Source organism: Cavia porcellus, unplaced genomic scaffold, assembly GCF_034190915.1.
Source record: "Cavia porcellus strain 051 isolate PalLab524CR breed Dunkin Hartley unplaced genomic scaffold, mCavPor4.1 scaffold_31, whole genome shotgun sequence".
NCBI lineage: Eukaryota > Metazoa > Chordata > Mammalia > Rodentia > Caviidae > Cavia > Cavia porcellus.
Genome location: NW_026947514.1, coordinates 44,256,962 through 44,279,212, shown reverse-complemented (window position 1 = coordinate 44,279,212; position 22,251 = coordinate 44,256,962). Strand labels below are relative to the sequence as shown.

At 38.0% G+C, this 22,251-nt stretch overlaps 1 protein-coding gene across 14 annotated transcripts in view; it reads right to left on the bottom strand.

The window, feature by feature from the left end:
- Window positions 1–22,251, bottom strand: part of Kiaa0586 (KIAA0586 ortholog) — a 158,884-nt gene that overhangs the window by 58,241 nt on the left and 78,392 nt on the right. For 13 of the 14 annotated variants that reach the window (XR_010044841.1, XR_010044838.1, XR_010044839.1 and 10 more), the window contains 3 exons: window positions 22,157–22,233; window positions 15,944–16,078; window positions 13,242–13,419 (listed from right to left, as the gene is read on the bottom strand). Coding sequence is in view for 10 of the 14 variants with exons in the window: in XM_023566078.2 (XP_023421846.1) it covers window positions 13,242–13,419; window positions 15,944–16,078; window positions 22,157–22,233 (390 nt within the window). In the remaining 4 variants the exon portion in view is untranslated. The remainder of the gene's footprint in view (window positions 1–13,241; window positions 13,420–15,943; window positions 16,079–22,156; window positions 22,234–22,251) is intronic. The other variant, XM_063241019.1, reaches the window with a different exon arrangement.

Genomic DNA, 22,251 nt, shown 5'->3' with positions numbered 1-22,251 from the left:
AGTGGAACATATAAATGGGAATTCAACCAGGGAGACTGCAAACCATTCTGTTCCACTATCCAACAACAACTAAGTAGTATGAGTATCAATCCTATACACTTAGACATGTACACATTTACCCATATCTTCATTTATGTTGAGACCTAACAAAATTCTTCTGAACAAAGATTAATAATATTGCTGGATTTCACATCATAACACTCCGGAATCAACACTGGGTACTGCAGTGCCCCTTTCTTTCCTTCAGAGTATTTGTTCGTTTCATCATGTGTCATAAGATCAGTTCTCATAAACTGTTTATAGGTTTTACACAAGCATGAGTCTTAACATGTATTTCTATCCTTTCTATATTAGACGGAGAAACAGAACAAAGCAGGACAGAACTAAACATATTCCTATAGACTAAAAGACATATAAAACTGCTGTATAAGGAATTCTACCATGGTTACTGTGCTGTTTTGTTATCAGCAACCAAATTGGCTGATAAGGTATAACTGAACATATCAGTACATAACAGAATTAACAGAAATACAACTTTGTAAATAGTGTAGAGCTACAAAAACAGGTAGTAATCAAATCAGAATGGATATCATGGTGAATCATTGTCATTTTCAGTATAGTTGTCTATACTCCTCAACTTGATACCAGTAACCTAACGTCTTGAATAAAATCTGTCAATAATAAGCAGTATTCAAACAAGTCAGATTTAACTAAGATCAGTCATGATACAACAGTGTAAGTCATACAGGGATCCTGATTGAGTTAATAGGAAATTAAAGATGACCACTGTGCTATGTCCTGATATTTTTGGGACAACTCTCTGTGCCCTCAGATCCAGTGCTTGTATACAAACTAGGATGGAACAAGTTCCAACCAACCAGAGTGGTGCGAGTAATAAGGGTTTTAATTCCTGATACACTATTAGGTATATCTTCTGCTGTTTTTTTTTTGAAGACTATTCCCCTCCCCACTTTGATCCCCCAGAATGAACTGTGTATTTTCGGGTCTCCCCTTCACTCACGCTATTTACCTAAGTATTTCTGAACTTTCTCACTCCTGGGTTGAATTTCTAGTTATATTTCTTCATTTATTAAAGCCTGTCTGTTCAACCTATCCATAAATACTGGCCCGGTTACCCCTATTACTCTCTGGTTCCCTATCACATTGAATTCCATTTTCTCATATTTGATTTTGGTCTATAAAACCTTCTTCAGGCTAATTATATTTCCTATAAAGAGTCTCTTAGTGGACCCTACGTCTTGATCCACTCTGCCTGCGATTCTCTCTTTTTTCCCTTAAGTTAGTGTATTTAGGCCATCTATATTAGAAATTATATTCAATCTTCTTTGCCTCATTTCTGTTATGCTCTTTTTCTGCCATTAGTTGTCTGTCTGTCTTCTTCATTTCACTTTCTGTTCCATTCATTGTGGCCTCTCTGCCATTGTTTCTGGAATTTTGGTAATTTTCCCTCTCTTCAGAATGTCCTGCAGTATTCTCTGTAGAGTTGGATTGGTGGTTGTGAATTCCCCCAGTTCCTCTTTATCTTGGAAGCACCTTGTTTCTCCATTAATTTCTAGGGACAACTGTGCAGGATATATCAATCTTGGCTGGAGATTATTGTCTTTCAAGGCTTGGATTATTTTGCCCCACAATCTTTGAGATTTGATGGTTTGTGCCGAGAAGTCTGCTGTAATTCTGATTGGTGTTCCCTTGTAAGTGATCTATTTCTTGTCTCTGACAGCTTTTAATATTCTGTTCGTATATTGGATTTCTGGAATCTTGATTATTAATTATAGGCCTGGGTGTAGTTCTGTTTTGATTGTAGGTGGCTGGAGTTATGTATGCCTCATACATCTGAGCATCTTTCCCTATTCCTATGTTTGGGAAGTTTTCCTTTATTATTTCTGTGAATACCCTTTGCAGTTCCTTTGTTTGTACCCCTGCTTCTCTCACATTCTTTACTCTTAAAGAGTAAATTCTCTTGTCATCTTCAAGCCTTTGTATTGTTACTGCTTATTTCCTTGTTATTTTTAAGACGTTTTTTCCTTTCATGTTCCCACATTACAAATCTGTCCTCCAGTTCAGATAATCTATCCTTAGTTTCTTTCTAGCTGTTATGCCAGCTTTCAATAGTTTTTAGTTTCCTGGTAATTTCTTTGAACCTGCTTCATGTATTCTATGTTTTCTCTATTTTCTCCATCATAAATTTGCCCCCTTTTTTTTTGTTCTTCCATTCTACCATCTGTTTTTTCTTGGGAGTGCCTAGCATTTCTTTAACTATTCTACTTATATCTTGCTTTACTTGGTTAAATACTTCACTTTTGAACTCGTCTATGAGATCCCGAAGATATCACTTTATGTCTATTGGTGCCATGCCTGATATTGCATGTTTTCTGTCCTCATTCTCCTTTGCATTTACCTTTCCTGGATCAGGTTCTCAGGATTGGGGACCGAGGACCCTTTCCTGTTGCCTCTGCTTCTCATATTTTTTGTTCCTTCCATACAAGCATATATTGGAGGCCCAGTTTCTTTCTTTGTTGGTTTCAGTTTGTCTGAAGCATGCTGATGAGGTGGTCCCACCCACTGCAGTGTACTAGGAGGTACAGATCCGGGTAGCCTATGATGGGCCCGCCCCTCCAGGTCAACCTACTGAAGGCTTCACTGTGAGGGTGCACTGCCAGGCGCAGGGACCTGGTTTGGACTAGCCTACTGGGCCTCAGTCATGGCATCACCCAGGTCAAGTGCTCCCCACCAATCCCACTTGAAAGGGAAACGTGACTGAAGTCACTGCAGCACCCTGTTCCAGTCAGTCTGCCCAGTCCCAGAACGTCCTCTGTTGGAGCCTCCTTGTCTATGGAAGGGTCCCTGTTCCTCTCACTCACCACAGGTCGATGTAGGGTTCCCCGCCAGTTCTGCTCTCATTTTGGTTCGACAATTCCCGCTCTCAGAGCGTTCGTGTCTCTATCCAGGCTGTGCCGATTCAGGCGCAGCAGCAGCAGGGTATTCAAGCTGCGGGTTTCAGCGGCAGCACTGAGACTTTAGCTGTTCCAATTGTAGCACTGGGATTGCATTTCCAATTGTTTTCTCTCAGCTTAGTTCATTCCTGGGTCGGTAGGGTATATCTCCCTCTGCTTAGGAGTCCCCCCACTGCACCATTCCTGGAATCTAAGCTGGCTATTCAGAGAGCTTCTATAGCTGCTGTTATCTATCTGCCATCTTCTCTGCACCCCTTCGTGCTTGTCTTTCTCTCACAAGAGTTAAGAAAATATATTCTGTTGGAAATGCAGTCTTAGGAAAAAAAAAAACATCTCCTGCCTAAAAAGTGTTTGCTATTACTTAGCTCTGTTCTGTGGGTATTTTTCTTCAGGTTCTTCCTTTCCTCAACTAAATGACATCACAGTCAATTTCATAAGAAAAGAAGTAGAGATTTCTACTTCTAAAAATAATACTGTGTCTAAAAATAATACTGCTATATATGTTTATTGTATTTTACACTTTGAGTATTTTCATATACATATATTATCTCATTTAGTTTGAACTTCACAATTGCTCTTTAAGATAGGTCAGGCAGTGTTATAAAGTGCCCTCCACTGAAAAAACTTAACCTCAATGAAGTTAAGTGACTACTACATTTAAAAATCAGAAAGTGTGCTACAGAGTTCTATATTTCCCAATTATATGGCCACCTTTTAAACACAATAGAATAGAATATATCTCATTTTAACTAACAGAAATAGAATTGAGGAGTTGCTTGTAAACTGAACTGTTTTAATAAAATATTTTAGAGACACCACAGATATTTTACATTTAAAGGCAAACACCTTAACTGAAATCGCACAATTGACAATTTATAGATATAGCAAATAATCACACTCCTACCTTTTATATTAATCTAGCTTTACAGGATGGTTGTATGGAGTTTCAAAAATGGCAGCTTGCTAGGGGATTGGGTGGAGAGTCTCTCCAGAGAAATCATATTAGATGCTAGAATATGACAACATGGAGAGGGCCAGACGAATGGATAATGATTCTTATTAACCAAGACAGCACAGCTGGAGGATTTAAGGTCATGCTGAGACTGCGATGGCTGAAAACAGGAGTCTGCAAATCCCACATCTTTAACGCGGCACACTGACCAGTGGATCCAAGAGGAAAAGCTGTATTGGCTTTTGGTGACTGCTGGAAATTGAGACCCAGGACCCCGCAAAGCAGCCAGGGCAGCCCGCTGCACTAGAGGAGACTGTGAGAAGCTCCAGAGTTCCGAAGCCGGCACTGTGCAGTTTTCTGACTGTTCCGCGCTAAGTCGGGAACACAGTGAAGACAAGTGGCGTAGTGTGCAGTAGACTGAAGAGGAAGACCTGCACTGAGTCATGGGGATTGGGTCCCGCGGCTGCTGTGGCTAGCTGGAAGACAGCTTGGAATTGGGCAGAGCCCACCACTACGGCGACATCAATAACACGGGAGAGTCTGGTGAAAGACATCTTTGAGTTTGGCAGAGCCCGCGGCTCAATGAAATCAGACAGTCACCCCTGGCATAGAGAGGTCTGGTGGAGGACATCTTGAAAGTGGGCAGAACCCAGCGCCGTATCGGCGTCAGCGACATAGAGAGAACTAGTGGAGGACATCTTGGAATTGGGCAGACCCGCAGCCGCGGTGACGATAGATAGTCGCTCCTGACACAAGAGAGGTCTGGAAGAGGACAGCTGGGATTTGGGCAGAGCCCTATGCCACAGTGACATTAGCCAGCTGCTTCTGGCACAGAGAGAACTGGCAGGATCTGCTGAGGCTGAACCAAGCCTCTGGTTGGACCCAATAAGCAGATACAAAATAGTCACAACTCTGTAATATTCACAAAGTACAGCCTAATTTGCAGATTGACTGGCACAGAGGCTGGAGGCTAGCCTGCACTGTCCCTGCATCCCTGCCTACCCCAGATAACAGCAAATTTGGGAGGACGGCAAAAACTCAAGTCAACACACTTCGGAAAGGCCCTAAGCAATACGGAGAGGGTCAGAGACCCCCCAGAACACTCCAGTCTGAAGGAAACCAGAAACATGAGAAGAGATAGAAATTTAAAAAAATCTCCAGCTGCCAAACCTGGGAAAATAAGCCCAGAAGAAGTAAATACAGAAGAGAACCAGCACAGTAACCATCCAATACTAGACACAGCATCAGCGGATATAAAGAAATACCTTCATGACCTCATAGACAAATTTAAAACTATACTTCTGATCCAAGTGAGGCAAGATATAAAGAGATTAAAGAAATGATAAGCCCCTCCCAAGAGAACACAGATGGAAGAATGGAGGAACTCAGAAAAGGAAGAGAAACCTTTGATGAAGAATATAAACAAAATCTAGAACACATGAAACAGATCCAAAGAGATTACCAGGAAACTAAAAACTCCATTGAAAACTGGCAAAATGCCTTGACAGAAACTAACCTTAGCCTTTTGAAACATGAAGCGAGATTTATGATATATGATCGTGAAAGAAAAGACCTCTTAAAAATAACAAGGAACCAGAAAAAAACAATTCAAAGGCTAGAAGAGGACAAAAGGATACATAACTTAAGAATAGAGCACATGAGCGAGGAAGCAGGTGTAACCAAAAACTACAAAGAATATTCACAGATATATTAAAGGAAAACTTACCAAGCATAGGAAAAAGAAATGATGTCCAGATAAATGAGGCATACAGAACTCCAGCTACCTACACCCAAAACAGATCTACACCCAGACATATAATAATCAAGATTCCAGAAATCCACCAAAAGAACAGAATACTAAAAGCAGCCAGGGAAAAGAAGCAAATTACCTACAACAGGAAAATAATCAAAATAACAACAGACTTATCAACACAAACAAATTGAGAAGCACCTGGGGGAAATTATCCAAGCCCTGAAAGAAAATAATTTGCAACCAAGACTGATATACCCAGAAAAACTCTCTCGAATTTAATGGAGAAATAAGATGTTTCCAAGACAAGGAGGAACTGTGGCAGTTCATGGCCACCAACCCAACCCTACAGAGAGTGCTGAAGGATATTCCAGAGAGAGAGAGAGACGAAGGGATACCAGGATTCCAGCAACAATGGCAGAGAGGTCTCAATAAACAGGGCAGACAGTGGAATCAGGGAGTAAGGTGGACAAATTATAGCAGTTAAGTGGAGTAACAGACATGAGGCAGAGACGGTAAGCTATTATCTTTAATATAGATAGCCTTGATACACTAAAATTAAAATAAAACAGGCATAGTAGATTTAGGAGACAGGCTCCATCGAGATGCTCTGAATGGGAAATATACTCAACCTGAAGGAGGGTTAATAAACTGAAGGTCAAAGATGAGAAAGCAAAGCTATATGTGACAGGAAACCAGAGAGAAATAGGGACAACTCATCCAGCAGCCGCAGATAGATTGGAAAGCTATGACACTTTTGGGCAGTGTAGAACCACACAGCTGGAAGGAAGGAAAACCCTATGACTTTAGTGAGTAAAGGAGTACAGCTCAAGATCAAGCTCAGGGGTAGAAAAGTTCAGCAACACTCAGATAGACAACGGGCTGGCCCCCTAATCTAAAAACTAAAGGGGCTAGTGAGACCCAAAACATGCAAAGCATCCTGAAAAAGGGAAAGGTGAAAAATAGCCTAAAAAGGGAAGGCAGAGGTCATTGTGAACAGTATATCAGGATTTAAAAGTCACAGTAGTCTTATTGCTCGTTAAGTTTGAGTTTATTTTGTTCCGGTCTGTCCACTCATATCAGATTTAAGGGCACAGACATCTATTCCAACAATAGCAGGTTATACCATGGTAAATATCCTTAATTTCCTATTAACTTATATTGTCTTCCCCAATGTCAGATCTTGAAGACCTAAAAAGCCTTTATCATCCTGTAATGATTTGATTAGTTCTATAATATGCAGTATGTATTCAATGTGTGTGTAAATGGGGACAACTATTTGGAAGAAAACTATAGACAATATGATAAAGAGTGAAGATCTTCTCCGTGTTTTTTTGTTGTTGTTGTTGTTGTTGTTTCTTTCTCTCTCTCTTTTTTTTTTAAAGCCAGTCAAATTTAGCAGTGGGGGGATGGTATACCAACTTTAGTGACACGTTTCTCTTTAAATAAAAAAAAAAGAAATATAAACCACAACAATATATTAGGTATATGTGCAGATACTTACTTGTTTATTCTAGCAGCTTTAATGGTGAGGAGTAAAGGTAACAAAGTAAATATTCATCATTAAAGAAGCAAATAGATAAATTAGTGGAACTCCACACCATATATATAAATCATTTTTGTTGTTGCTGTAGTCATTTTGTTTTGTTTTGTCTTTTTGAGACAGAGTCTCACTATACAGTTAAGGCTGGCCTTGAGCTCACTTTGTAGTCCAGGCTGCTCTCAAACTTGCAACAATCCTCCTGCCTCAGCCTCTTCAGTGTGTTTTGTTTTGTTTTAGATAGGGTTTTGTTATGCAGTTCAGGCTGTCCTTGCAACCCAGGCTAGTCTCAAACTCACAACAATCCTCCTGCACTGGGCTCCTGAATGCTGAGATTACAAGCATGTATCACCATACCCCACTATAAAATAATTTCAAAAGAATGAATTTAAATAATACTAATTGGCCTGGAGTAATCTATAATGTTTACTGGGTAAAAACAAAATATAGCCAAGTGAAACAATCCCAAGTTATAAAATAATGGCAATCATATGCACCACACATATTGTGTGTATGTGTCCACATAAATAATTATAGATGTTAGGAAAAATAACAGTAAAGTCACATGAGATTTTTAACCTGGGTTACTTGGGATAAAGGAAGATATGCAACAGGCATGATGGGGAGGGATGTGCATAGCAGCTTTCCAATCATATAACGCCTTATCATTTATCAGGTAGCTACTGTGTGCTGCACACTACACACCTTGCTAGATGACAGGGGTACAACTGTAAACAAGATTAAAGCCTTGCAAAACACTAAGAGCAACTTACACAGGTGAGAAGAGAAAATGGCAGAGTGCGCATGAGAAGTATTAGGGGTCAGTAAAAGATCCTAGGGACTGGGGATTTAGCTCAGCAGCATAAGCACCTGCCTTGCAAGCAGGCAGTCGTGAGTTCGATCCCTGGTACCGATAAAAACGAAAAAGACCAAAAAAGAAAAAAAAGATCCTATGACAGCAATCACCTCAATGCTGGATTTGTTGTATCACTGCTAAAGGTGTGCTAAGTGTGGGTATCTTGTCTATATAATGCAAGCTACTACTACCTTGCCATTCAGTCATTCTACTCAGAAACCTGACCATTTCTTTCCCTTTCGTTGGCACGTCTCATATCCAACCATCTCCCGTCATTTTTCCCTGTCTCTCAAATCTCACCTTTCATACATCGTCATTGCTGAATAATGACGATGGCCTACTGACCAGGCCTACTGGAATAGTTGCCTAATCAGGCAGTCTTAAACTCTCCAATGCATCCTTCAAATGATCTTGTAAATAAAAAGTTGTATGATTGTGCTACTCATTTATTCATAATCCTTACTGGATTCACAAATGTCGTATAACATTCAGAAATGAAAGAAACTCCACACTGAATTTTTCAAGGGAATAAAAATAAAGTAAGATTGGTGTTATGTCCTATTTTTGCACAGACAGAGCCTATCATCTTAGAATAAATCAAAGACTGACTCTTTCCTTGAAGATCATGCAGGGTTTTTCAATACCTGGTATCCACCTTCTCCTGCAACCAGTGCTTAAGAACACTGTGTTAGGAGCACTAAATGACAAGTACTTACACCTTGCTATTTCTTGGCTTTCTCACTTGTTATTTTTTGGGTCTAGATGTGTCTCCAAAGCCTCATGCAGTGATGGGATGTGTAGGCTTTTCAGAGGGGGCTGAATCTAGAGTGTGCGGTGCTGGAATCAAGGGTGTGTGATTAGTAAATCAATCCACTGATTGCACAGGCACAGTTCTGGGTAAGATTAAAGATGTGAGTACTACACCTACTGCAGGGTGAGTAGCCTGCATAAACTATAAGGGATAGAAAGAGGCTTGTTCCTTTCACCCTTGTTGCTTCTGCTATCTTGTGGGTACCATGAACTGTTCTGTGATGCCCTCTGCCATGCCACCTTGCCTTGGAGCCAGCCAACTGTGGACCAAACACTCCACAAACTGTGGGCCAAAAGAATCTTTTCCTATTTAACTTTGGGTGGATCTTTTATCTCAGCAATGAGAAAGGTAACTAAGACATCTGTCTCACTGTATATTCTGCATATTTTCCTCAATTTCCACACATCAGACATTAACTGGTCTTTCAGGACTGACCCCAAGTAAGAGTCCTCTCATCTATGAAGCACTTCCTGAATGTAAGGAAGGACTAGCTACACTGACCTGTAACCCCTCTCTATATGGACTTCTTTACAAGGACACTGTTAATTATTTGCATATTTTCACCTTTTCTTCTACTACCTTTACTCACTGTGGACAGGGTCTCACTGTGTTTTACATTCCTAGCACTGAACACATACTGACAACATAGGAGGCACTCAAAAAAAAAAAAAAATCTTCTAAATGAATAAGCAAATAAAAAAACTAGAATGTTCTCATAATTCACATCTGGTTAATTCCTTTAAGATTCAGGTTTTTACAGCTTGCATAGGGAATCCATTCTGAGCTCCACGCCCTCACGTTGGCTGAATTCTTCCTCGGCACAATCTTGGCAGTGTGTATTGTACTACTCACATTTTACTGTAACTTCCATCCATCTTCCAGCTCACCCACAGTCATCTCCTTTGAGAGCAGATGTCTATTCACTCTGAATCTCCAGTAGCTAACTTAGTATTAATGCCACCATACACAGTAGACCTTCAATGTAGTCTTCTAAGTAAATGAAGAGCTATTTTGGGTAGTAGGTCTAGGGTCCCCACAATTCAAAATACCACCTTACATTTTTTGGAGTCTCCAAAATACCTGCTCAAAGTTGATTTTTGCATCTTTTTGTTATTCAACCAAACCTGAAAGCCTCAGGAATAGAGAGAGGCTATTGCTGTGTAACAAATTACCTTCAAATTTAGCAGATAAGGTGACAAACCTTTCTTATCTCACGTGACTCTAAGAGTGATGTATCCCTCATTGCTGGCCTGGCTGGGTATTTCCCAGGACTCCTGGCTGTTGAGGCAGAGGTAAGGAGCAGAGAATGTAAATAGGACATAGCCCTGAAAACAGTCAGGGCTGGGGTGGCAAAGTGGAAATGGTTGAAAAGATCCTTGTGCTGTAGGGGTGAGGCCGCCACCCACAGCCCATGTCTCAGATCAAAAAGAGAATCAGTGACGCATTCAGAGGACCTCTGCCTCAACAACCAGGAGTCCTGGGAAATACCCAGCCAGGCCAGCAATGAGGGATACATCACTCTTAGAGTCACGTGAGATAAGGAAGGTTTGTCACCTTATCTGCTAAATTTGAAGGTAATTTGTTACACAGCAATAGACAACCAATAACTAACATCCCTAAAAAGTTTCTTATCAAAGATACAAGAATTAGGATTCAAGGGCTGAGGATTTAGCTCAGCGGCATAAGCTTCTGCCTTGCAAGCAGGCAGTCTTGAGTTCGATCCCTGGTACCAATAAAAATGAAAAAGACAAAAAAAAAAAAAGAATTAGGATTCAAATCCATTTGTGAAATTCTGCAAACCCAAATTTTAGCCACTCTGCCATACTGTCTTTTTTTTTTTCTTTAATGCAAGATCTCAATTGGTAGTGCAAGCTGCCCTTAAACTCACTATGGAGCCCAGGCTGACCTAGAACTGTGGAGATCTCCCTACATCAATCTCCCAGGTGCTGGGATTACAGGTATGTACCACCACACCTTGCTGCTACATTGTTTTATTTGTTCAATCTTATGTTAAGCTATGTTACTTATTACTTATTTTCACCAATTAAATTAAATATAATGTACCTACTATTAAAAATGCACTCCTCTTGAGGATGAGGAGATCTAGACATGGTGGGAGAAGTTAGGAGAGTAAAAGAGGAAATAAGGACTAAGATACTGTACGTATATGTAATGACTCCCCACAATGTATGTATTCACTGTTTACTGCAAATATGCATGGTACTAACAACAACAACAAAAAGATTTAAAAGAGAAAAATGTAAAATCCAAAATTAGACTGTACAACCAGACATGGTGGCTCATACCTATAATCCCAGCACTCAGGAGGCTGAGGCGAGAGGATTGCTGCCAAGTTCGAGACCAGCCTGGGCTACAAAGTGAGCTCAGAGCCAGCCTAAACTGCACAGCAAGACTCTGCCTCAAAAAGATTCCCCTAAAAAACCAAAAAACAAAAAATTTCACTGTACTATAAGTAATATGCTAGGTGCTACAGGATATAAGAAAGGATTGGATAGGCTACATCCAGATTTTATTCTGTAATAATTTAATAAGTATACACCTAGCTCTTCCCACATATCAAGTGAGCTGTGAGAGCCACCTAGTGTAAATTCTGTTTAACTGCAATGTACACAGTTAGCTGGATATAAATCACGATTTATGCCATTAATATCTATTAATTTGAATTTGAAATATTTAATACTCTTTCCATATGCATAAAACAAGAAGTAATTTATTCCCATGGAAACTAAGCCTTGAATCTCTCTAGATTCTGAATGATATAAAGTATTCACTCAATCTAAAAACCTTTTAAATCCTCCAGTGTTTTCTAACCCCAGGTAATTCCTTTGCTAATTTCTAGCAAAACAACGCATATCCCTGGAAGCTTCTTTTCACTCAAGAGAATGCAGCAACACAGAAAAACTAGTAATAAGAACATAGTCAAAATGCCAGGCATGGTGGTATATGCCTATAATCCCAGCACTCCGGAGATTAAGGCAAGAGGTTGGCGGTGAACTTAAGGCCAGCCTGATTACACAGCACGTTCAGGGCCAGGGCCAGCATGAATTAAAAAGCAAGACTCTATCTAAAATATATATATATCCATATATATGCCATTAATATCTACTATATATATATGCCTGATTAATTTGCAAAATGTTTGCAGGTACAAATTTATCTACTCACTAAAATGTATTTGTAGGCCCAAGACTAACATGCACAGAACCTTTGTGGCCATGTGTAGACGTGAACGTGGCAGAAAAGAACTGGAACTGCCTGCCGTGCACTTCTCCAGCTGTGACAGATGCTCTGCTTTCTTATTGCAGTTCTCACACCATAAACAAGGAACCTGCACAGATTATCAAAGGCCAGATTTCTGTGGAGGTTCGTGTGTGTGTGTGTGTTAAAAGCACTGAGTACCCTGTACCACTCCTAAGTATAAGAAGGAAAAGACAGGTGTGTTAGAGAAACTGTATTTAGTCATGGGTTATAGCGCTGATGACTGCACGTTCAAAAGTGAATCAACAATCAACACTTTATCAAATAAGACATCTTTAAACAGAAACATAAATGAAAACAGGTCATTTACTGACAAACTAATGACAGTGCTATGCCAGAAACTGGAAGAACCAAACTCACTAGCTCTCTTAGGAGCAATGGTTCAGTATTTGCTAATATGTTGGTGATAACTTTACCAACTGTACCTAACACAAACAGTAAGAATTAAGTATATATATTAGGGACACGTGTTTTATTATCACTTTGTCCAAAGTGTTACAGAAGAAAGTTAAGTTCTACAACCATCCTGAGTGCACTGAACATAGCAATCTGAAAACCACACAATATAAAGTGTTTTTCTACAGTATTATCTAAGTGAACCTTGTTCTTAACAAAATATTAGCTCAGTTTTGAGGGGCTAATTATATTTTCTACTATATACTAAGATAAATGCTTCTATATACTATGTACATGCCTGCAGTCTCAGCACTTGGGAGGCTGAGACAGGAGGATTATCAAATCAAGACCAGCCTGAGACTCTGTCTCAAAAAACAAAAAAGCATCTGCATTAAAATTTTTCAATGTATGTACATATATTACCAAAATTATCTCATGTATCACAACAAGGCAAGTAGCCTCACAGATGCATGAATCACACTTGGGAAAATACAGTTATGTGACCATTGAAAAATGCATTACTATATAACAAAGAAATTTTTCACAATTCCATCTAAAAATAGTTACACTTTTCTCAAGTCAGATCAGGAACCCTACACAGATTATAATACAAAATACATAGCTGTCAGCACGGGAAGAGTTCCAAGACAGGGTGATGGGATACAAAGAGGCTGGTACATACCTGAAACAGCATCAAACTGCTGCAACAATGGTTTATGAGTGCACTGCTGACTCACAGACTCTGCACTGGTGATGCGCTGCTGCATACAGAGAGCCTGTCCCAGAAATACATGCTTTGCTGCTGCTGTCAGCCTGGGCCTCTGTCCTTCACTAAGTTCACCAACACTATTTTCCAAGTCCTTCAAAAAGTTGAAACAATGATTAAAACCATTATATTAAAATCAAGTCAAGTCAGTGTAATGCTTGGGATGCTGAGGCAGGAGGACTGCAAGTTGAAGGCCAGTTTGGACAACTAAGCAACACTTTGTCTCAAAAATGTGAAAAGGTGCTAGGGATTTAACTCAGTGGCGTAAGCACCTGTGTGGCAAGCGTGAGGTCATGAGTTCAATCCCCGGTACAAAAAAAAAAAAAATTTGAAAAGGGAGCCAGATATGGTGGTACATATCTGTAATCCCTGAACTTGGGAGACTGATGCAGAAGGATCATCATGAGCTTGAGCTACATAGTGAGTTCAAAGCCAGCCTGCACTCATAGTGAGAACCTGTCTAAAAAACTGGAAAAACAAAACAAAATTTTTTTAAAGGGAAAGTGGGTTGGTATGTAGCTCAATGGGAGAGTGACTGCCTACTATGTGCAGGCTCTGGGGTTCAAATGCCAGTACCACAGGAAAAAAAGAAAAAAAGAATCAAATCAAAACAGGACATACTTATTTAATATCATGGTCCAAACTGCTCCACTGCAGTTGCTTAGAGCAGTAAAATTAGTTGAAAAATATTTTAGAAAGCGCTATATGCCACATATACCATCATAAAAGGTAAGTTTAAAAAACTAGTTAGTAAGGCATCTAGTGCTAGGCTTTATTTTTAATATTGTATTTTTATGATGTTAATATAACCTCCAACTAATCAACAATATATAAGAAAAATTCCAGGGGATGGGGATACAGCTCAGTGGCATAGTGCCAGCCTGGCAAGCAAAAGGTCCGGAATTCAATTTCTGAGACAAAAAAAAAAGAGAAAAATTCTAAAAAAGGAAAATATTTAAATTTAAAGTAACTTAAAATGCTGGTATGCATTACATATTGTTCATATAGCTTAAAATCAGAAAAACAGAAAATAGATTTTTCATGAATTCAAATTGCCTAAAGTTATCAGTGTGAGTTTTATAACCAATGAGAATATACTTCAAATAGTATAAAAATTACCCCATGTGAATAATTATTTTTTTCTAAGTACACAGATTGAAGACTATTTTAGTCATATTTCATAGTTCTTTTTCATAAAAAAGTACAAAGTACAAAAATGTTTATCATATATATTAAACTAAAAACTAAAAAAAATTAAGAGCTATTTTCTTAATATATTAAAAATTGTAAAAAAAATTGTATGCCATAATCATTAGTATACTTTGTGATTTGGAAATATTATAATTAATGTTTCCTAATCAAGAACTGAATTAAAATTCTGATATCTGAAAGGTCCTTGTGTACTATTCCCCTCTTTTTCTCCAGTGCTAGAGACTGAAGCAGAGCCTTACGCTACATGAGCACTCTACCACCAAACTAATCCCCAGGCCCTATGCTTCTCATTTAAAGGGAGGTTTGGTTTCAACCAATATGAGTTTATCAAATATAAAACAGAATCAAAACATCTTGGTTCAACATTCAAAATTTTCCCTAATTCTCATCTATGCATCTCTATTTTACCCTGGCTCCCCCAACCCACCTCTTCTTTTAGAATACCAACCCCTTCAACATGCTTTAAGCTGACAATTTAATACCTTCCTTGCAGACTCTAGGGAGTATAGAATGATGGCAAATGTGTTTCCACCAGATATGAGAAATATTTTAGTGCCTATAATACTGCTTAAAGGTAGGGGCTGTGTCTCATTCATATTTGTGTATTTTTGAAGACTGTGTGTATCATATAATAGATACTCAATAATAAAAGGTTGTGGATGAATGAATGAATGAATAAAGACCCTCACAAATTATTTGAATGTTTCAGTGTCTTCAACTGTAGAACAAGATGTCTGGAATGGACGGTCTAATTTATTTTTAATTATACAACTCAATAGGGTAGGAAAGGGAGGGAAAGGAGTTGAAAAAAGAAATTAAGATATATTAGGTACATATACCAATTCCCAAAAAGGAATCTAAATGTTGTACACTACAAATATGTACTAATAAAAACAAATGAATAAATGGACACTTGGTCCAAAAAAAGAAGAAAGAAAACTATAGCTCTACGATTCCAGGATAAAACTGTTTGCTGTAACATTGACTTTTGAATAATTGAAGTATCACCATGCCTTAATTAAAAGTAGGATATTGTGCCAGGCATGGTGGCATATGGCTGGCTATAAACTCAGCACTTGGGAAGACGAGCAGGAGGATTACTGCAAGTTTGAGGCCAGCCTGGGCTACAAAGTGAATTCAAGGCCAGCCTGAACTGTATAGTGAAACCCCATCTCAAAGCACCAAAACAACAACAAAAATAGGATATTGGATATACAAAGAATTAAAATATGTCACATACATGTACCATTTACCCACAACGAATGTAAAAATAAAATTTTTAAAAATTTAAGAGTAAGACTTTTTGTCCTCTTATTACACACACACACACACACACACACACATATATACACAGATATATATATATATATATATATATATATATAATTATTAAGGTTAAAAAGTACCTCTGAATGATAGACTGCTTGCTGTGAACCTTGTAATTCCTGGTTCTGTTTAGCAAGAAGAGGAAGAATTTCATTTGTATGAAAATTTTTATGGGGTATCCTAATCACCTGTCCTTCACTTGGAGAATCATCTTCCTAAAAGAATCATAAAGATAATTAATGCACAAAAATGTTTATTAAATGATACTTTTCTCAATTATGATTAATAAAAATCTAGTATAAAAACCTAGTAGTAAGTGATATTATCAGTAGTTTATGGAAGGAAGAGGAACATGTGTGAGTTGTGTGTGTGTGATACTAGAGACTGAAACCAACGCTCTTGCACTAAGCTACAACCCCTGCCCTTTTTTATTTATTTATTTATTTTGAGACATAATGTTTAAAAACTAGAAACAATAATTCTGGCATTGCTTAGAGTTCAAGACACTAAATGGCCCAGGCTGAGCTTCACTTTACAATCCTCCTGCATCACCCTCCCAGAAGGCTGGGATTATAGGCACACGCCATATAACCAGTTAAAAGTGAAGTCTCCATTTTCGATTAGTTCTTACAAACATTTGACTATAATAAAAACTTTAAATTTGCTCATATATAAACAACACTTGCGAGTAACTTGGTAAAATTAAAACTGGAGATTCAAGCTGGGAATGGAAGTGAACGCCTGTAATTCTAGCACTGCAATTCACGACAGCTTGGAATACAAGGGTGAGCTCAAGGCCAGCCTGAACTGCATACTGCAACCTTGTATCAAAACAAAAAACAAAACAAACACAACCTGGAGCTTCACTGCTTTTGTCTCATGCAACTGAGTGACTCATAAGTGTTTTATACATGGCATTGGTTTGGGCTCACATGGTCTCCTGTTTCATGTTTAAGCAGTGCACAAGGTAATACGTCAGCATGTCAATGACGTGAATCCATAAATAACAGTGCCTGGGTCATAAGTAAAACTGAAAACTACAGAAGTAAATAACAGCAAGCACAGCCCTCCATGTCCCTTTGCCTTTGCTAACACCTGCCTTGGCTGGGAGCAGGGGAGAGCCTTTCCCGGCACAGCTTCGTTGTGCCTCCAAAGAGAACTATCCCAAACAACAGGGACCATGTGGCCTTCACAGTCAGAGATTGAATTCCCTTGTGAAAGCAAGTATGAGTGTGACCTTAAATTCATTAACAGTATTTACTTTGTTTTTAATAAAGTTACTAGCTAGATTACATATCTCTGGCTATATTCATAAATAAATAATGGTACATTTCTTCAAATTATTCTGGATTTTTTTCTGGATTATACCTTTCTATTTGTTTCTATTATAAACTGTAGCATATCTGAAATAAGACAATAAAAAATCAAAATTATAAAGCTTCACATCTAAACAAGGAAATGTTATAGCTTAGTCCTTATTCAGTTTAGCTATTTCAAGAAATTTAAATATGTACTACCACCACATGAAGTTCTAAGAATAGATAAAAAATACTATAATAGCACACTAAGCCAAGTGTTGATATAATGCTCCAGCTCCACTGAAAAGAAAAACATCACATTTCTACTTTCCCCCATATTATTTCACACAAATGAATGCACTCTCTTCATAATGAACTCAATAAATTATTACTGTTTTTGGCCATTTGGGGGCCACAGGAAGAACAACAGGCCAGGCCCTTCCTATGAGTTAGCTGCTAGTCACAGGTCATAGGGAGAATCAGACACCAACCCCTTCCTGTGAGTCAGCACCATTCATAGGCCATGGAGAGAAAAAGAAGTAAGCCCCTTCCAGTGAGTGGGTGACAATCACAGGCTGTGGGAAGGAGTACCAGATGCCAGCCCCTTCTGGCACATGGGCAGGGAGACAAGAAATATCAAGGTCATCCCACCTCTACCCTGTAAGCAATCAGCTGACCCAGAGCAACACAGGCTGAGATGATATCTACTGAAGTAAAATACAAGTTAATGCTTGTAGTGTTTACTGTTTCGTTGATTTTGCAGGCCTAAAGCTGGTAGTCTGAGCACCTACTTAGAGAATAACAATATGCAATATAGCATATGGGGGATCTTCTGAAAGTGGCAGCCATTGTTAATTCCCTATTGTCTTGTTTTAAATCCTGCACCATTTTTGTTGTTTTGTTTGGTTTGGTTCTATTCTATATCTGATGGGACAGGTATCTATTTCAAAGGTAGTCATTTTGGATTTACTATCTTGAAGTCCTGTATTGCATTCATTGTTTTGTTTTTATTGGTTCTATACTTTTCTGTCTTGTTTGAGTTTTACTACCTCTGAAGGTAGGAGAAGGTATTTTTTATTTTTTGAAGAGAATAAAACCAAATGAGACAAAAAAAAAAAAAAAACAGAGTCAATCAAAACAAAAGGATGAACACAGTACATGACTTAAGAACAAAATACAAGGAGATCAACGATGGCTACCATAATGCCTCGTTATCTTCAAAAGAATTGCCCCTCATCAGGCATAATAAAATTGAACAAAACACTACAGAACAAAACTAATAAAAACAAAACATTGGAGACATTATAGGATTTCAAAAGAAGATAATAGTCAAACCAGAATGGGTATCGGAGCATATCTTATTATCTTCAAAGTAGTTGCCTATACCATCAGACTTGATACTATCAAACAAAACAGAATAGAATAAAATCAGTCAAAACAACAGTCAAAGCAATACAGGGCTTCAAATCAAGTTAATAGGAAATCAAAAATGGTTACCATAATATATTCTGCTATATTTGGAATAGTTTTCCATGCCATAACATCTAACACAAATACATAAACTGAAACAGAATAAAACCAAACAGGATGAAAACAGAATGGTTTTCAAATCATGATAATAAATTAACAATGGCCCCTGCCTTTCCTTTTTAGACAATTTCTCCTCTTTCACTTTCACAGGATATATTGTACATTTTAGATCCCACTAACTCTTTTAGTTTTTATATTAAGGAGGCAACCCACTGTTCACCTAAGTGATTCTGAAGCTTTTCACCGCTGAGCATGATCTGAAGTTATATCCATTTACCTACAAGAGGCTCAAAGTTTTCTTTCTTTATAGCTGAATAATTTTCCATTGTATAAAAGGGTCATGGCTTTCTAACCAATCTGCAGCTGATCAGCAGATACCCCCATTTTTTTCTGGTTCCCTGTCACATACAGCATTGTTTTCTAATCTTTGACTTTCCATCTATAAACCCCCTTTTGGGTTAAATGTATTTCTTATATAAAGCATATTGATGATCCACTCTGCCTGTGTTTTATTGGTGAATCGATATTAGTTATTATGGCCAACCTTCTCTGCCTCATCTCTGCCATGCTATTTTTCTGCCATTGGTTCTCTACTTTCCCCCTTCATTCCAATGTCTGCCCATTCTCTGCCTCCTCTGTCGCTGTTCTTGAAATCATGGTCTTTTTTCTCTCTCTAGAATGTCCTTCAGTATGTTTTGTAGGGTTGGTTTGGTGGTCATGAACTCCCCAAATCCCTCTTTGTTGTGGAAGCATCTTGTTTCTCCATTAATTTTGAGATATAATTTTGCAGGGTACATTTGGGTTGGAGGTTATTTTCTTTCAGGACTTAGAATACTTCACTCCAAGTTCTTCTTGATTTGATAGTTTGTGTCAAGTTATTTCTGGTGATTTTAATGGGTTTTCTTTTATAGGTGATCTGTTTCTTTCCTCTGACAGCTTCTAATATTTTGTTCTTGTGTTGAATTTCTGAAATCTTATTATATGTCTGAGTGTAGATCTATTTTGGTTATAGCTGGCTGGAGTTCTGTATGCCTCACTTATCTGAGTATCACTTCCTTTTCCTATGCTTGGGAAGTTTTCTTTTTAACTATTTCTGTAAATAGCTTTTGTATTTTTTGTTGACCCGATTCTTCATTCACATTTTTTATTCTTAAGTTATAGATCCTCTTGTCGTCTTGCAGCCTTTGTATTGTTACTTCTTGGTTCCTTGTTATTTTAAAGAGATCTTTCCTTTCACAATCGCCAGCTGCAAACCTGTCTCCAAGGTTTGATAGTCTATCTTTGGTTTCTTTCAAGTGGTTTTGCCAGCTTTCAATAGAGTGTTTTTTTAATTTCCCAGTAATGTATTTCAATCTGTTTCATATATCCTAAATTTTTTCTGTATTCTTCATTGAAGGTTTCCCTCATTATTCTATGCTCCTCTATTCTTCTATCTGTGTCTTCTTTAGAGGTGCTTAGCAATTCTTTTATTATGTTTCTCATTTCTTGTTTTACTTGGAGAAGTATTTCTCTTCTAAGTTCTTTAATAGCCTCTTGTTTATTTCAGTTGCTGTTGCTTCAGAAACTGCAGGTGTGCATCTCCCATCTCTTCTGTGTTTACATCTCCTGGCCCAGTACTGCTTGGGATGGAGGCCAGAGACTGCCTTTAGCCTCTTTCTTTCACACTACTGGTTCCTTCTGGCATTTCCCATGTTGGCTACAATTTCTCTGAAGCAAGATGTTTGCTTTTTCTAGCCCATGCTGGCTAGGGCTATCTGATGGTGACCTTCTTCTGTTTAATTTTTTCTTTTTTTAATTCTCTCTGTGGGCTTCAATTCTCACTTTAGTTTCTTCCTGGGTTGAGGGGACCTGCTTCCTTCCTTCTTGCCTTCTCCAGAATGCTATATTCCAGCATCTGAACTGTTTGTCTCAGAGAGGCTGTTTACTCTGCTGCTTACTGTTCTGCCATCTTCCTAGAGGTCTCCAATCTGGGCAGCTATTTGAAGACAAAGGCATTATGGTAGCCATTGTTGATATCCTATTATCTTGTTTTGAAATCCTGTATTATTTACATTGTTTTGTTTTGACTGGCTTTCTTCTGTTTTATTCTGCTTGGTTTTATTCCCCTTAAAATAAAAAAAAATTACTATTTTTTAAAAAATTGATTCTGCAGTCAAGGTATGGTGGTGCACACTTGTTAACTCCAGTGCTCTGTAAGGCTGAGGGGCAAGTGGGGGGATTGCAAGTCAAGCAAACCTGGTAAGTGATGTAACAAGACCTGGCTCAAAATAAAAAAGAGCTGGAGAACAGCTCAATGCAAAGGCTCTGTGCTTAATACCTAGAGCTGCAAAGAGAAAAGAAAAAAAAAGAGAAAGAATCCTTCTCAAATAATATCTTAACTAAAAACTTCATGAAATATCTTCTTAACCCTTTGTGAAATAACATTTTTAAAAACAGCAATGATAACTAAGCACTTGTTGACAATAATTAAACATAACTGCCTTTCTTCACTTAGGCTTTTGAGAGCACATAAAAAGTAAAGATTTGTATTTCCACCAGGTGTAGTGGCACATGCCTGTAATCCCAGCACTTGGGAAGCTGAGGCAGGAGGCTTGCTGTGTGTTCGAGACCAGCTTGAGCTACAACATGAGCTCAAAGCCAGTCTGAACTCCATAGTGAGTCAAAAAAAAAAAAAAATCTATTTCCCTATCTTTCAAAATATAACCCTAGTGTTATTTCTATAGGATATTTACATTATATATGCCTATATAAAAATATGACATTTTAAAATGTCTTTTTCTTCTATGGTGTTAGATAATAACTAGGAAAAAGAATTAGCATCTCTGTATCCTATTTGAATTTTTCTTTTTAAAGCTATTAAATTTACATGTCTATTAGCACAAAGAATTATAATCATAGTTAGAAAAAAACCAAAGAAATTATAAAAGTTAAAACTGCTAAGATTCTGTACCAAATAGTACAGAAACAGGACTGGGGATGTGATCTCATATGTGCAAGACCTCAGTTCAATCTGAAAACAGAAAAAAAACGCAAAAATTAACAAAAATGAAAATAACTAAGTACAACTTATAAAGACAGCCTACCAAGGCAGCAATTTACACTTAGATGAAGTTCAAATAATTACATTAAGTATTTTTAATAACTAGATTTTAAGAGATTAATAACAATTTCATTTTCACTACCATGATGAGACTACATAAGAAAACGTGCAAAAAACTCTAAATTTTTAATTATTTATTTATTTTTGGTACCAGGAATTTAACTCATGACCTCACACTTGCCTGGCAGACACTTATGCCACTGAGCTAAATCCCCAGCCCAAAAAACTATAAATTCTTTCATTAATATTTCAGTAAATTTTTTGCCTATAACTCAGATAAGTAAGAAAGAACATGGACAGTAGCTATAAATTCATGAAGACACCCTTCCTGTGAGAATTCAATGCTGGAATCAATCATTCCTTACCATTTCAAGGGCATCATGCAGAGTGCTGGAGAAGCTATCATTTAGGTTTGTCAGATAAAGCTCTCCACCTTCTAAAACTAGAAATGAAAAAGTAA